Source organism: Anas platyrhynchos, chromosome 1 (assembly GCF_047663525.1).
Source record: "Anas platyrhynchos isolate ZD024472 breed Pekin duck chromosome 1, IASCAAS_PekinDuck_T2T, whole genome shotgun sequence".
Lineage (NCBI taxonomy): Eukaryota > Metazoa > Chordata > Aves > Anseriformes > Anatidae > Anas > Anas platyrhynchos.
This window is the reverse complement of record NC_092587.1, coordinates 76,017,694-76,034,145: the sequence shown is the minus strand read 5'-3', so window position 1 is coordinate 76,034,145 and position 16,452 is coordinate 76,017,694. Positions and strand designations below refer to the sequence as shown.

General features: G+C 40.9%; 1 protein-coding gene across 19 annotated transcripts in view; it reads left to right on the top strand.

The window, feature by feature from the left end:
- The window catches only part of ABCC9 (ATP binding cassette subfamily C member 9), a 76,466-nt gene extending 64,064 nt beyond the window's left edge, over positions 1-12,402 (top strand). For 15 of the 19 annotated variants that reach the window (XM_005023005.6, XM_005023003.6, XM_072042230.1 and 12 more), the window contains 7 exons: positions 993-1,123; positions 2,538-2,616; positions 5,549-5,657; positions 5,893-5,996; positions 6,676-6,809; positions 7,188-7,250; positions 10,098-12,402. In XM_005023005.6, the coding sequence (XP_005023062.1) occupies positions 993-1,123; positions 2,538-2,616; positions 5,549-5,657; positions 5,893-5,996; positions 6,676-6,809; positions 7,188-7,250; positions 10,098-10,235 (758 nt within the window). In that variant the 3' untranslated portion in view covers positions 10,236-12,402. Of the gene's footprint in view, positions 1-992; positions 1,124-2,537; positions 2,617-5,548; positions 5,658-5,892; positions 5,997-6,675; positions 6,810-7,187; positions 7,251-9,076; positions 9,257-10,097 lie in introns of all 19 variants that reach the window. The other 4 variants (XM_072042195.1, XM_013102932.5, XM_013102931.5 and 1 more) reach the window with 1 other exon arrangement.
- Positions 12,403-16,452: the final 4,050 nt, after the last annotated feature.

Genomic DNA, 16,452 nt, shown 5'->3' with positions numbered 1-16,452 from the left:
AAGCAAGGTAGACTTGGTCATGCAAAATTTATAGGTTTCCTTGTTATGTAGGAACTCCCACTGATTTGACTAACAAGGATAGCCAAAAGCAGCCATGAGATATGTAGCCTGTACTAGCCAACAGGGAAAAAAAAAAAAAAAAAGAGGAAGAGGAAGGAAGAGGGAGAAGAAGAAGGAGAAGAAGAGGAAGAAGAAGGAGAAGAAAAAGGAAGAAAAGGAGGAGGTGGAGGAGGAGGAGGAGGAGAAGAAGAAGAAACCTATCAAAATGTAGATAAGAATTAAAAATGCATTAACAGTCACATGCTTCAAATGTGGGATTTTTGTAGCCCCCATTTGCTGCAAGACAGAGGTATGATGGCAGTCAAACCTCAGTCAGACCTCAGCAACTCTTCCCTGAACTGTATGCTGCTCTTTGTACTGCTGCTGTTTTATTCAAATTAGCTTTAACTGGTATTTTGCAAGTGCTAGCAGTGCAGAGATGAAGAAGCTTACAGGTCAGAAAGCCTCCTTGGAGAGCCAGGCTCCTATTCTGAAGGCAAAACCTGACTGCGTATTTGCAAATCAGGATGACATATGAGCTGTGATAATGTCAACAGCTCAAGTTGTAAAGCAGTAACAACATCCTTCCTTGCACTGTCCTTCCTCTGCTGGTTACTGACCTCAGAAGATGTTAACACTCCGCTGACCTTTTCTGCCCTCTTTGCTTCTCCCCATTTCATTGCTAAGAGCCCCTTAGGCATTTACCCTCTCGTCTTATGTGTCAAGATCTGGCAGCTAAGTGCTAACGTGCCCTGAGACGGTTCTCAGCTCCCCTGCAAAACAGTCTGAACGCCAACCTAGCAGAGGGCGCACCCTTAGCCTATGTCCTTTTGGCATGGCCTAGGTTTCTCAAGTGGCTTCATGAAGACTCCCAGGAAGGAGGGAGGGGAAAGGGAAATGTCATAAAAAGTGGCCCTTTGATAGCATGTTTTGTTTTATTGTGACTATTCCAGACTCTTCTCAAGTCCCAAAAGACTGGCCTCAAGAGGGGGAAATCAAGATTGAAAATTTGTGTGTGAGATATGAAAACAACTTGAAGCCTGTTCTCAAACATGTTAAGGCCTATATTAAACCAGGACAAAAGGTACTGTATAATTGCATATGGTCCTCATTCTGGAGCAGATCCTTCCTTATTGTGTTTTCTTTTCTAAGGTAGCAGAAGAACAAGAATAACAATTTGCAGTGACATCCACATACATTGATGGTCCTCTCTGAGGTCCCTAGTCATGGGTGTAGAAACACACTGATGATATCACTTTATTGGCTGGGATCAGTTTTTCTTCTGAGATTCCCATCTCTTTCCGTGTCCATTCCCCTTGCTTAGAGCGAGAATAGGTGGCAGATGAGATTAGATGAACATCAAAAAGGAGATGAGTAAACACTCAAGAACATCTCACATTTCAGCATGTAGTGTCATTGGAGTCCAGGACAAAAAAAATTACAAAATTTTAAAAATCTTCCTGGAACAGATGTTTCTAAAGATTATTTAGCAAAAGGGAACTATTTTGTTCCAACATTTTTGACTGAATATCCCAACATTCCTGAAATTCTATTTATTTTTTTTTATGTTAAATTTCAGCTACTGAAATCATTATAAAATGCTCAAATCAAAGTAATATTAAATTGCACATTACCCCACTGATCAATTCAACAAGCTGAAATAAAATTCTACATGAACCAAAAAAATATATTTTTTCCCTTGGTTAAAATTGCATTTATTGCAATATTAATATTGCAGAAATTTTGTATTTCACTGTATGAATTGTGATGCATACATGCAAACTCATTGCATGTAAATGAGAAACACCATAAGGTCTCACTGTGAAGTAAATAATACTCTTTTTTATCAAGCTGAAAATACCTAGCTTTTACAATGTGATTGCTAAGGTTGTTTCTTGGGACAGGTGGGAATCTCTATCACATGTTCCATGAGCTCTTCAGTGTACACGTGAAGCAGCTTCACCTTTCACTTAAGGGTTCCTCTCCAGGTCTCTGAAATTTCAGCACTGCACAAGCCATATGGAGAAATTAAGCAGGTTTTCTTTTTCTTTATTTATTTTATTTTATTTTATTTTATTTTATTTTATTTTATTTTATTTTATTTTATATTTTATTTTATTTATTTATTTTATTTTATTTTATCTTATTTTATTTTATTTTGAGATAAGACATCAGCTGTAGCAGCTGAAATACCACTTTAAATAGGTTTTAAAATATGTTTGTTTGTTTGTTTTTTCTGTTATTACCTTCTGCCTGGAGTTTGGAGCAGGGTAACGATCTCTTCCTAATACTCCTTAGCATCAGTGAAAGCCCAATGCTTTTGTTTTCATTTTACAAGTCTTTTCTGATGCACAGATCAAAAGGAGTCTGCCACTGGCCATTGGGAAGGACCTTTATTCTCACCAGTAGGGCAGTCCAGTCCAGCTTTCCTGAAGGACTGCAAGTCTGACTTACAGCTTCGTTTTATAAGGAACATCTTTACATGTTTTCTTTTGCAGGTTGGGATCTGTGGTCGCACTGGCAGTGGCAAGTCATCCCTATCTTTGGCGTTCTTCAGAATGGTGGACATATTTGATGGTTAGTTTTCACTGGAGTCTGTTGTCACTCCTGACCTGCTCCCCCTTATGTCTTCAGAAGACACTATATTGATATTTTATATCCTGGCTTGGAAGACATTTGGTTTGAATGGGGCTTGTTATACCTGATCCTTAAAGTACAAAGTGTCCTATTGTGAGTAGCATTTGGTTCTTCCAGGAAATGTTGCACACAGATTATGCTTGTAAATTTTATTCATTTATTTATTTATTTGGCATTGACAAAACAATATGCCATTTTTGAGGTAGGAGGAAAAAATATGCAAGTCTCTGGAGTCTCAAAATTTCTCACTAAAGAATGACTGTATTAACTTATGATAAGTGTCATAATATTAGCAGAATAGAAACTGGAACTTGACAAGCCCATTCTCTTGATAATTATTTTTATTTTATTGTGTTTTCCCACAACTGCAGCAGGAACTGACTGAGGGTTTTGGATACCTTTTACTATGTTTTCACTCCTGCAGCATTTCACTCTCCTAGCTCATTGGAATGAACTAGTGTGCAGCAATACACACCCTGGCATTTATAATAAATATACATGTGAACTGTTGTACAAATATGGAAAACTACTGATCTTTTTGTTACAAAGATTTCTGTTTCTAAATTGGTCGTTGTGCATTAAATGTTTGTCAGGGAAACCCCAGTAGGATGTGCGAAGATAAGTAAATCTGATGCAGCTAATACTTGCTTTTGTTGTGGTTCTGTGCCTATATGTATATATGGTTTCTGATTCATGACTGAGGTTCCTGGATATGTAAGTAGTGCAAACAGTTTTATTTCTGCTCAGCTTTCAGTTTCCTTCTACTTTAATCTTCTTTCTATATCGTTTCTTTGTCTGTTCCTTCTGTATCCCTGATTTTTCCCTGTGGGAATTCCTCAGCTTTTTCTAATTGAGCTTAGTTTATCCTTTGTGCATAACCATCTCTCTCTCAGCAAAAACCATATTTGGACTGTAAGCTGATCCACTTCTGGGTGGGGTCCTGGCTCTAAAAAAAGATTATTTAACAAGATTACAAGTAACTTCAGTGAAGCCAAGAGTTCATTCAAGGTATCCATCTTGCTTCCTTATGTCTGTGTTACTTCTTAAAATTTTTATTTATTCCATATTCCATGTTCTCACTTTCTTCTTCAGTCTTTAGTGTTTTCCCTTTCTCGTCCTCTCTTCAAGCCATCTCTTTCTTTTGTCTTGCTTGAACGCCCTCATTACTTTCTTGGTTTCCCAACTCCTCTTTACTTAACTTTTTCCCGCAAGGAAATTATCTCATCTGCTCTTTTCTTTTCCTTGAGCACCCCGGCTTCTATCAAAAATATCTTACCTTGTTCCCAAGGCATGACATATTAATTTTTCTCTCATTAGTCCACCTCATATTCTTCTAACCTTCTCTTATGTCCTCATTCATGCTTGAGTTCATGCAACCACTGTTGTCTCATGCTGAAGTCTTATGAGCTGATTCAGTCTTTATGAAAGTCTGGAAATAATTGAGCTTTGCATTCCACAGATGAAATCTTGGTTCCTCTGAACTTCCGAGAAAAGCATGAGGATGTTAGTCTGGCTAGGTGGGGATTGGGTCTTTCATTGGAATAGGCCCTCATATTGTAACCTACAAAATGGAAAGTCATTAAAATTGGAAATGATTGAAGGGTCACGCACACAGAGCTTTGAATATCCATTTACTTGCCAGTTCATGGTTAGGTTCTTCCTGTTTGAGAACTAATGAACATTAAGTAGGTACTTTCCAGGACTGGGTGCAGTCACACCATGAAGTAATCCACAGGGAAAAGGCAGAGTTGAGCCGGATAATACTTTAATAATACACCTCTTATAATATCCTCATCCAGTTTACCCCGGCCCATCCCATCCACATGTGCAGAGGGAAGCTTCTGTGTCCAGGGAAAGTCATTGGATTCACTAGTTCCTGGCTTTTCTTTGAGGATCGAAGGGAAGAGATTTCTGTTGCCCTTCCAGCTCTTCAATTTACAGAGTAGCCATCCATGGTTCCTCTTATACGTTTTCTCCACCTTCCTCACCTGGATATCTACAGTTCCAACAACTAGCACATCATGAATCAGATTTTCAGATGAGATCCATATGCTCATTAACCTGGAGTAGTGACTAGGAATGGAAAAATCTTCTTGCTTTACCAAGTATCCCAGCTGTACCAGCAACTTCTTGTACGGGAATGAACTACTAGTTTAAGGAATGATTAATGTGACCACTTCCAGTAATCTTATGCTAGAAGAACAGTATATGGCTAATTCACAACCAAATATTTAAATGAAATTGATATGTAAGAACTGCCATGAATGGTATTAAAATGCTTGCAGTATGACATCCTTTTTTCTTTTTTTTTTTCCTTGATCCGCATCTTGTTAAAAAGTTAGTGCTATCCCATTCCCTCTGGAGTTACAAGATTTTTGGCTCCTGATGCATTATTGGTTGTAGAAACATATATTATGAAAAATAAGTGAGCATATCTGAAATTAAAGATCTTCTGCTACTGTTAGAGTCAAAGGGAATAGAGAAAGGTACAGAACATCACCTAACTATATAAGTTGCTCCCGTTCTTCTTGATCTGTTTGGCTGTAAACCTTAGGTTGCCCCAAAATAAATTATCTTTCAAGTGCTATTATTAATCACAAGCATAGGAGCAACACATTTCCTTGGGGAGGTGTGTGGGTGGGGAGCAGACAGAAAGGCAACAACATCACTAATAAACTAGATTCCCTCTGGCTTGTGTTAATGCATACATGCACCTTCTCCATGTTTATGTAACAATGCTGAGAGAATGCAGAAGCAAGCTCTTTCATCATCTGGAGTCCAGCACAAAGGATCTGCTTTATCTTTCTGCCTGTTATCTGCAAATCACATTTTGTGCAATTCTCTCACATCTTCTGCATGCTGTTTTAAACAGGGAGGATAGTGATTGACGGAATAGACATCAGCAAGTTGCCTCTTCATACTCTTCGTTCCCGACTCTCCATTATCCTCCAAGATCCAATACTGTTCAGTGGTTCCATCCGGTAGGTGTAAGCAGACAGGGGGTGAAGAAAAGCATTGCATGGCGTGTTTGTGATGGTTACTGTGGACAGGAAAGGATGGAATTGGGAATGAACATTCCCAGCTCACTCCAGTGTGTCCCCACAGTCTGTCCAAGAGAAATCAATTGAGATACACTGTGCCAAATTGTTCTGTTACAGAAGACCTGAATGAACTTCAATTGTAGTGACAAGACTCCTGCTCTGTTTTTCTTTGCAGATTTAATTTGGATCCAGAATGCAAGTGCACTGATGATAGACTCTGGGAAGCTTTGGAGATTGCTCAGCTGAAGAACATGGTCAAATCATTGCCAGGAGGCCTTGGTATGTCCAAGTAGCCAGGAATGTAGGCCAATAAAGTCATTCTACGTGAATGAGCATGCACTTACACAGATAGATACATGGGATCTTACACACTGAACCATCATGTTGACAGGCATCCTATGAATATACTGTCTCCATGACAGAGAAAATATTGTTAGTAAAAAGCTGGAGAGTAGTCTTGTTTTCCACTCATTTCAGAGAAAAATGTGGCACTTCAGCATCACAGAGGGGTGACCTATCATTTAAGAGTTTTAAAAGAGCAGATTTACCTCTGCTCCTTCAGGAGAACCTGGCTTGGCCAGCAGAGTTGTTGCTCTTGTTGAGAACACTGACAGAGCATTTACCTTATTGTTTGAGATTTAGTTCATGAAGGAAGCTCACCTAATTCCTACCATATTGTGTATTTCATATTACTAAGATACAATCCTGCAGCCTACCAGATTTAACTATTTTTGTCAGCTATTTGCTTAATGATATGTTGATCCTTTCCAAGAAGATGTGCTCATTTTTCTTGGTATCTCTCTATTCCAGTGTTCAGTCAATATTATTCTTACTAGATTTTACAGGGATCTTGCTTGATGCAGGAACAGTGCACAAGCAGAGCTTTCATGGTGACCACTCAAAATAACTGCATCCTGATTGTAAGAACGTACATTCAACTTAATTGATTTTATTACAGATGCAATGGTAACAGAAGGAGGAGAGAACTTCAGTGTAGGGCAAAGACAGCTTTTCTGCCTGGCCCGAGCCTTTGTTCGCAAGAGTAGCATTCTCATCATGGATGAAGCCACAGCATCTATTGACATGGCCACAGTGAGTATAGCAATTTATACCATTGATGCATGGATCTACTAGGAGAAGAGGCGTCATTATCCCCAAAATGTAAGCTATGAGATCTAGTTAGAAAAGAAAACTGACAGACTTTTTGCTTTTGTCTTGTGTTTAGTTTCAATTATTTATGTTGTATTTTGGGGGTCGATGCCTGCAGTGAGGGGAAAAAAAAAACAAAAACACAGATTAAATATTTTAGAGCATCCCTACATTTCACCTGTGTCATTTCATTACTAAGAGTCTGATGTGCGGATGGAAGATGGTGTGGAATATGACCCTGTCTTTTTGATGTTTGAAGATACATAACAAAGTAGAATAAAGAAGGATGAAATAACTGAAGTAAGTCTTTTACTTTGGTAGGAAAACATTTTGCAGAAAGTTGTGATGACTGCCTTTGCAGACCGTACAGTTGTAACAATAGCGGTAAGTATTGACACTCACAGATGCTCTGTCCTCATTTCTTAAGCAGTTATTCTTGCCTTTCAACATAAAAAAATCATAATGAAAACAACATAAAAGTAAAACCCAAGGTCAGAATATTCCCAAACTAAAACACTGAGATCTGAAGAAAGACTTTTGTCCTGGTTTCAGTTAGAATTAATTTTCTTCCTAGTAGCTGGTTTTAAACCAATTTTAGTTTAACACACTCTGATCAGATCTGCCGTTATCTCAACCTTTCGAGCCCCACGTTGGGCGCCAAAAAGACTGTCGTGGTTTAACCCGGCCGGCAGCTAAACACCACGCAGCCGTTCGCTCACCCTCCCCCCTCCCTCTCTGGGACGGGGGAGAGAAATGGAAAGTGAAGCTCGTGAGTTGAGATAAAGACAGTTTAATAAGACAGGAAAATAATAATAACAAAAATAATAATAACAATAATAATAATAATGATACAATGGTGATAATAGGGAAGTAATAATAATATGTACAAACAAGTGATGCACAATGCAATTGCTCACCACTCGCTGACCGATGCCCAGCCTAACCCTGAGCAGTCCGGCCCCCTCCCCCCGGCTAGCCACCCCTATATATTGTTTAGCATGACGTCAGATGGTATGGAATACCCCTTTGGCTAGTTTGGGTCACCTGTCCTGGGTCTGTCCCCTCCCAGCTCTTACTGCACCCCCAGCCTGCCCGTTGGCAGGACAGAGCAAAAGGCTGAGATGTCCTTGGCTTAGTATAAGCACTGCTCTGCAACAATTAAAGCATCGGGGTGTTATCAGCACTCTTCTCATCCTAAGCCAAAACACAGCATTCCACCAGCTACTAGGAAGAAAATTAATTCTAACTGAAACCAGGACATCTTTATAGGAAACTTCAGCATATAGATTGTCTCAAAAAAAAAAAAAATTGCAGTTATTCTCATTAACAAATTTAAACTGAATCCATGGGTCAAACCATTATTGAAAGTTGCTTTAAAATCTAGATTTGAATTTTGCCTCTAAAGTTCATGCATGTAAGGCATCTAAAACCATGGCACAAATTTATAAAAGGAGCTGAAATTCCAAAAGATTTAAAAGATTTCTCAGGTTGGATGGTCTTTTCTCTTTTAGAATAATAATTTTTTAAAAGGTTGGTTTTAGAATAAAGATTTTAAAAATTAGAATCAGCAGGGATTGCTCAAAAATTAATATCTCTTCAACTAAATGTTTCTGACATTTTTTCCTGTTTTTTTCCTGCCATTTCTAGTGACACAGAACATACCCAAATATCTGTGCAAGTATGCACAGGTATGTGCGTACATATACATACATAAACACACACACAGAGGATACCTTTTAGATAAATTCTACCTTGTGATTGTAGGCTTACTCAAAAAGCAGACATTTTATATCCAAGAGATAAATATGTGTTTCAACAGCTGTTTCTTCACCGTGTCTAGAATCAAGTCCTGTGGTTAGAGATTAGAGTTATGATTCCTGGACTCTGGTTTCAAGTCTGTCAGTGGCTAGTTGATGTCAGACAAATGACTTAACCCAGGGTAATTTACAACAGGCTTTAAGATTACTGGATACATAAGTGCTGAAGATGCTAGCAGTAAGCATATTCCCCTCCAGTTAAATGTCATTCAATTTTTTAATATTGTTCTTCACTCTGGAATCTCACTTTTCCCTTGCTTTTTGAAACTTCATGTCTCAAAATGGCACATATTAATATTTAGCTTTCCTCACACAGCTGGCTTCATTTCCTTCCTTTCTTTACTCATATATGATCTTTCCTTCACCCACCTGTTTTTCTTTTCTTTTTTCCAGCATCGTGTATCTCACATCTTGGATGCCAATATTGTCCTAGTCCTTTCTGAGGGCTCTCTAGTTGAATGTGACACTGCCTCAAACTTACTCCTCAAAGAGGATGGCCTGTTCACCACTTTGGTGAAGACTCACAAATAGACTCTCTCAGTCCACACTGTTCACAAGACTTCTGGCTCTATGGTAGTTATTTTTTACCTCTTTAGTTCCCTTTCATTCTGCTTCCTTTCTACTGCACAATATCTGAGATGACAGTGCAAGAAGGAGTTTATTGTGTGGTTCCTGGGTTTGTTTAATTTTGTCAATATTTATACTAATTACTTTTATCTAAAGCCTAGACATGCAACTAACATTGATTCTATGACGTGAAAGAAATCCACCCCATAAAGTAATCCCTGACCTTCAGCCTATATAATGAAATGTCTCATTTTTAGATCTAGTCATGTCTATATCTGACTGGCTATATTCACAAAGCATTGCAACCAAACTCTACCTGGTTTCATTCCTGTTATATAGGACTAAACTATTCCCTTCAGCAGACACCAATTTAATCACAGAGGGAGTTAAATGATTTGCAGAAGGAGACAACGTAGGAATTCCCTAAGATGTATGCAGTGTGTACAGACAATGTCTGAAAACCAAGGATTGGAGCAGGACGATAAACCACCTTGACTATACAGGCATACTCAGGATGTTTCTTCATATTTCCTTAAGGGGAAGATGTATTTCAGTGATGCCGTGGGATTTATTCCAACAGCTGTGTTGTCCATAAAGGCAATTAGCTGACTGAAAGTGAAGTGCGTGCATGCATAAGTATTTTCAGGCTTGGTGCCAGAGGTTGAAAAATATTTTGAGATCTCTTCAGATTAAAGATATAGTACAAGGACCTACTCCAAATACCACTGTAAACAAGGACAGCCATTCACCAACTTCATAGGCCTTGGATTAGGCCCATTAATGAATTGCAATGAAAACTATCAAAATGAAAACCTCTGTATGTGTTTTTTGTTTCTTTTTATGGCAGCATCGGGTTCACACTATTCTAACTGCAGACCTGGTCATCGTCATGAAACGAGGGAACATTTTAGAATACGATACACCTGAGAACCTGCTTTCTCAAGAAGATGGCATCTTTGCTTCATTTGTTCGGGCAGACATGTGAAGAATCACACGATGTATGTTAATAGCCTATTTTTAAACAAATCAAATGCAAATACTTTCTATTCAATGTAACATCACTTTAACCTTTTTTTCAGAGCTTTTTTTTTCTTTACACGTCCATCTTTCAAAATAATAAAACCCATTACAATACATGTATGCCTCAAAGAAATAAAAATATCACTTAATTAAAAATCCATTAAACTTCACAAACACAAACACGCAGGGAGAAAGTTTTTATTTCCTGGAAATCTGACATTTTTCTTAGACATTTTAAGTGACCTTATTTTCTTTTATAGACAACAAAATAATGCACTGTTCTTACAAACTGCATATGTTATTCTGGAAGCAAGAAACAAATCGTGCAGTTTGTCAAGGAAGCTAGAGACTCCCAGAAGCATTCAGTCCCCAGAGAGGAAAATTAAAAAACAACAAATCCAAACCCATAACACTTGGGGCATTCCAAAGGGATAAACTTTGCTCTTCAAGTTGTAGTAGAGGAGCAGTGAATGAGGGAAAGGAATTTCATCAGAAATAAGGAAATTCTTCCTGTCCTTCGTGTTAGTTCACACACTGTAGTTAGTACAGCACTATTTTTTCAGTGTAGTGATGACTTATCCCTACAGCCAGTTCCTAAATCTGTATTCATTCTGCAGACTTTTTTGAATCAAAGACCCCTATTTTTGAATCAAATCACCCTATAATTATGCATGCTTTGATAGGTTTATAGAGGAATACATTTTGTACAGTATCTTAAGACTTCATATTAAAATTTATCTGAATTTATCTGAACTTGCTATTAGTCAATCTTTTAAACATTTCCACTAAAATATTCTATTTAAAATGGCATGTAATTAGACAACCACTAAATGTGTTATATGTCTTTAGCCCTTCACATTATTTTTTATGTGAGAACAACCTGTCTTTTCCTTTGCACATTTCTGAATTATCCATAAATCAGATCTTGTCCAAGCAGACGTGATTTTCAAATGATTCCTTCAAGATTTTAGGTGCGCTTATATATATATTTACCTCACACATGTTTGAAAAGGTTGCCTGCACTTGGCTAATGCATATGGCTAGATTCTGAACTATGATAACTGCGCAATGAGCAATGAACCCCCTCTAGAAGGGGTTTAATAGACATATTTTCAAAGGCAGAGTTTGAGACATCAGTTTCACTAGTAGTATTCTATGTGATTCTTATTCATCTATTTTTATAGACAATTTATATATTTTATATATAAATATATTTTGACTGGCTGAGGGAGTTGGGGTTGTTCAGCCTGGAAAAGAGAAGGATACAGGAAAACCTTGTAGTGGACATTCCAGTACCTAAAGAAGGCCTACAGGAAAGCTGGGGAAGGACTCTTTGTCAGGGGGTGTAGTGAGAGGACAAGGAGTAATGGCTTTAGACTAAAAGAAGGAAGGTTTAGATTAGATATTAGAAAGAAATTCATCACTCAGAGGGTGGTGAGGCACCGGAACAGGTTGCCAAGAGAAGCTGTGGATGCCCCGTCCCTGGAGGTGTTCAAGGCCAGGTTGGATGGGGTTTTGGGCACCCTGGTCTAGTGGAAAGCATCTCTGCACATGGCAGAGGGTTGGAATTAGATGATCTTTAAAGTCCCTCTTAACTTAACCCATTCTGTCATTCTAATGTTCTGTAAGATTGAGGATGAACAAGAAGTGCAGTTATGCCTATTTCTAGTGTAAAGAAAAGAACATGAGACAATAATTGCTCCCCTTGGCCTCCAAAACTAGGACTTGAAATTGGAATTGTATTTAGTCTACTATTGTAAAAATGATACAATGGTTTATGTTTGGGGGTTTGGGTTGTTTGTTTGTGTTTTGTTTGTTTGTTTGTTTGTTTGTTTATTTGTTTTTTGTGTGTGTGTGTGTTTTGGTTGGTTGGTTTTTGTTTGTTTGTTTGTTTTGGTTTTGGTCAGTGATACGGGTCTTGGTTTGGTTTGGTTTGGTTTTCCCATCTTAACTATTGGAAATACAAGCTTTGTGGCACAACTAAACAAAAAAAATCAGCCTTGAAAATTTTAATAAGGGAAGCATCGTGATTTCCCTGTCTACTGTTGTGAAAAGTTTTTGCTCTTTTCCCAATTAATACTCTCTGTTGAACCCTGTCATACAAAGAAAATAATAAAAAATAATAAAGCAGATGTTTACAGCATGTTTTTATATAGATTTCAGAGCCAAAAGGCCAGAAATATTCTTGGTTTAATTTCATTGTATTCAGTGAAAAGCTGACTGGATTCATTGCTGTCAGACTCAGACAGTGTGAAGATGAAGTACAAATAACTTCACCTGTGTATCTTTGATGATGTCCTGATTTATGTTAAGAGATACCGATCCTATCATTGAAATCCTATTTCCTGTTAAGCCACATTAAGTGGCTGTAGAAGAACTAAGATTTGTTAGGCATCCTAAAGAACTTAAAAGGGGCCAAGAGTTAGCACCTCTTTCCTCTTACATTTGTTCCAAAGACGTCACAGAAGTAAGAAGACTGTTCTTTGCTCATCCATTCCTCCAGAGGTATACAGTGTAATAAACACTGCTATTTCAATATGTAGAAAAGAAAATACATTGTGGGCTGAGTATAGTGTACCAGCATGCTAGATTCATTTTGCTGAAGGAATGCAGGAGTACTGCATGGAGTTCAGGAGTTACGCAACTGTGGTCAAAGTGTTTGGTAATCATTGGAGCATATCCTCTAGCAAGTTTAAATGTACGATTTGGTTTCTCAAGCAATTAATCCTGCTCAATACACACAGATTCCAAGAGACAAAGCACACAGATTGCCATAGATCTGTCAGATCTTGCATTTTAGTCACCATGCCTATGTTACGTACTCAGCAATGGAATAGGCTGAACTTTTGCTTTGAAGAAGGGTGTTCCCAACAGTCACACAAAACAGTTTGATTACTAAAATAGGTGCAGAAGGGATTAAGTCTTTGAAACAAAGTTGTCTTGATTACATGTAAAGGTCTTAACTGAGGCCCCTTTAGGAGCAGTTTTCTTAGGCTGTTGGCCCTACATAGAATCATAGAATCATAGAATATCCTGAGTTGGAAGGGACCCTTAAGGATCATCAAGTCCAACTCTTGACACCGCACAGGTCTACCCAAGTTCAGACCATGTGACTAAGTGCACAGTCCAATCTCTTCTTAAATTCAGTCAGGCTCGGTGCAGTGACCACTTCCCTGGGGAGCCTGTTCCAGTGTGCAACCACTCTCTCTGTGAAGAACCCCTTCCTGATGTCCAGCCTAAACTTCCCCTGCCTCAGCTTAACTCCGTTCCCGCGGGTCCTGTCGCTGGTGTTAATGGAGAAAAGGTCTCCTGCCTCTCGACACCCCCTTACGAGGAAGTTGTAGACTGCGATGAGGTCTCCCCTCAGCCTCCTCTTCTCCAGGCTGAACAGGCCCAGTGCCCTCAGCCGTTCCTCGTACGTCTTCCCCTCCAGGTCTTTCACCATCTTCGTAGCCCTCCTCTGGACACTCTCCAACAGTTTCATGTCCTTTTTATACTGTGGTGCCCAGAACTGCACACAGTACTCGAGGTGAGGCCGCACCAGCGCAGAGTAGAGCGGGACAATCACCTCCCTCGACCTGCTAGCGATGCCGTGCTTGATGCACCCCAGGACACGGTTCGCCCTCCTGGCTGCCAGGGCACACTGCTGGCTCATATTCAACTTGCTGTCTACCACGACCCCCAGATCCCTCTCTTCTAGGCTGCTCTCCAGCGTCTCATCGCCCAGTCTGTACGTGCAGCCAGGGTTTCCCCGTCCCAGGTGCAGGACCCGGCACTTGCTCTTATTGAACTTCATGTGGTTGGCGATCGCCCAGCTCTCCAACCTATCCAGATCCCTCTGCAAGGCCTTTCCACCCTCATTCGAGTCCACAACTCCTCCAAGTTTGGTGTCATCAGCAAACTTGCTCAAAATGCCTTCTATTCCTACATCCAGATCGTTTATAAAAATATTGAAAAGTACCGGCCCTAAAATGGAGCCTTGAGGGACCCCACTGGTGACCGCCCGCCAGCCTGACGCAGCCCCATTTACCATAACCCTTTGGGCCCTGCCCGTTAGCCAATTGCTCACCCATCGTATGATGTTTTTATTTAGCTGTATGGTGGACATTTTGTCCAGTAGGATCCTATGGGAAACCGTGTCAAAAGCCTTGCTGAAGTCCAAAAAAATCACATCAGCTGGTTTCCCTTGGTCCACCATACGGGTGATCTTATCATAAAAGGAAATCAGGTTAGTTAGGCAGGACCTACCCTTCACAAACCCATGCTGGCTGGGACCAATGACTGCTTTGTCCCCCAGGTGCGCCTCAATACGTTCGAGAACCATCTTCTCCATGATTTTACCAGGCACTGACGTGAGACTGACAGGCCTGTAATTGCTAGGGTCTTCTTTCTGACCCTTCTTGAAAATCGGCACAACATTTGCCAGCTTCCAGTCTACCGGGACCTCTCCAGACTCCCAGGATCGTTGAAAAATAATTGAGAGAGGTTCCGCGATGACGTCCGCCAGCTCTTTCAGCACCCGGGGATGAATCCCATCCGGACCCATGGACTTGTAGGGATCCAGGTGGAGTAGCAGATCCCGCACACGTTCAGGGTCGGTTGGGAGTTTGTCATCCCCACCATCCCGGTCCTCCAGCTCGGGGCACCCTGGGTCCCGAAGCCCATCATCGGCATTGAAGACAGAGGCAAAGAAGGCGTTAAGCGTCTCTGCTTTGCCTATGTCATCGTCTGTGAGAAGACCTTCCCTGTCAAGGAGCGGCCCTATGTATTCTTTAGTTCTCCTTTTTCCATTCACATATCTAAAAAAACCCTTTTTATTTTCTCTCACAGACACAGCCAGCTTCAACTCTAGGTGTGCTTTAGCCACACGAATTTTCTTCCTACAGACACGAACAGCATCCCTGTATTCTTTCCATGTCACCTGGCCCTCCTTCCAGTAGCAAAACACTCTCTGTTTCCGCCTAATCTCCGTAAGAATGTTCCTAGTCAGCCACGCCGGCCTCCTGCCACGCCTGCCTGACTTGCGATATTTAGGAATTGCCTGTTCTTGTGCTTCTAGGAGGCATCGCTTAAAGAGTGACCAGCACTGGTGGACATCAAGGCCTTCAAGAGCAGCTTCCCAGGGGACCTTGCTGACTAGTTCCCCGAGCAGCCTGAAGTCCGCCTTCCCCATATCTAGGGATGAGGTTTTGGTGGCACTTTTCCTTCTGTCACCGTAAATTTTGAACTCAACCACTTCATGGTCGCTATGACCGAGGCGGCCACCAATCACCACATCTCCCACCAGACCCTCTCTGTTTTCTAGCAACAGGTCTAGGAGGGCACCTTTCCTAGTTGGCTCCGTCAGCACCTGCACCAAGAAGTTATCATCTAGGTGCTTCATGAACCTCCTGGACTTGCTCGTGTCAGCCGTGTGGCACTCCCAGTTAACGTCTGGCAAGTTGAAGTCCCCCATAAGGACAAGGGGAGTTAATCTCGAGGCCTCTCTTAGTTCTGTAAAGAATAAGTTATCGGCGCTATCGTCCTGGCCAGGCGGTCTGTAATAGACTCCCACAACGACATCCCCTTTATTCGTTCGTCCCTTGATCCTTACCCAGAGGCTCTCAACTTTGCCATCGCCGACCTGGAGTTCCACACAGTCCAGCCCCTGCTTCACATACATCGCCACCCCACCACCTCGCCTACCCTGCCTGTCCCTCCTGAAGAGCCTGTAACCGTCTATCGCAACACCCCAGTCACAGGATTCATCCCACCAGGTTTCGCTTATGCCGATGATGTCGTAGTTGCGGGACTGGGCCAGGACTTCTAGCTCATCCATTTTATTCCTCATACTGCGTGCGTCCGTGTAGAAGCATTTCAGGTGCGTCTCCTTACACTCAGCACCTTGTGGATCTAACCGAAGGACCTCACTGGCACACAGCCCCTCTGATTCTAGCGTACCATCCCTTAGGTCTTCACCGGCGTGCCTGGTTTTAGCCCCTTCCCCCTTCGACTCTAGTTTAAAGCCCTATCTATCAGCCCTGCCAACTCCTGACCAAAGATCCTTACCCCTCTCCGAGAGAGGCCCATCCCATTCGGTGCCATCAGGCCCGGCGTAGCATAGACCTTCCCGTGGTCAAAGAACCCAAAGTTCTGCCGGTCACACCAGTCTCAAAGCCACGAGTTTATGCGAACAGCGCACC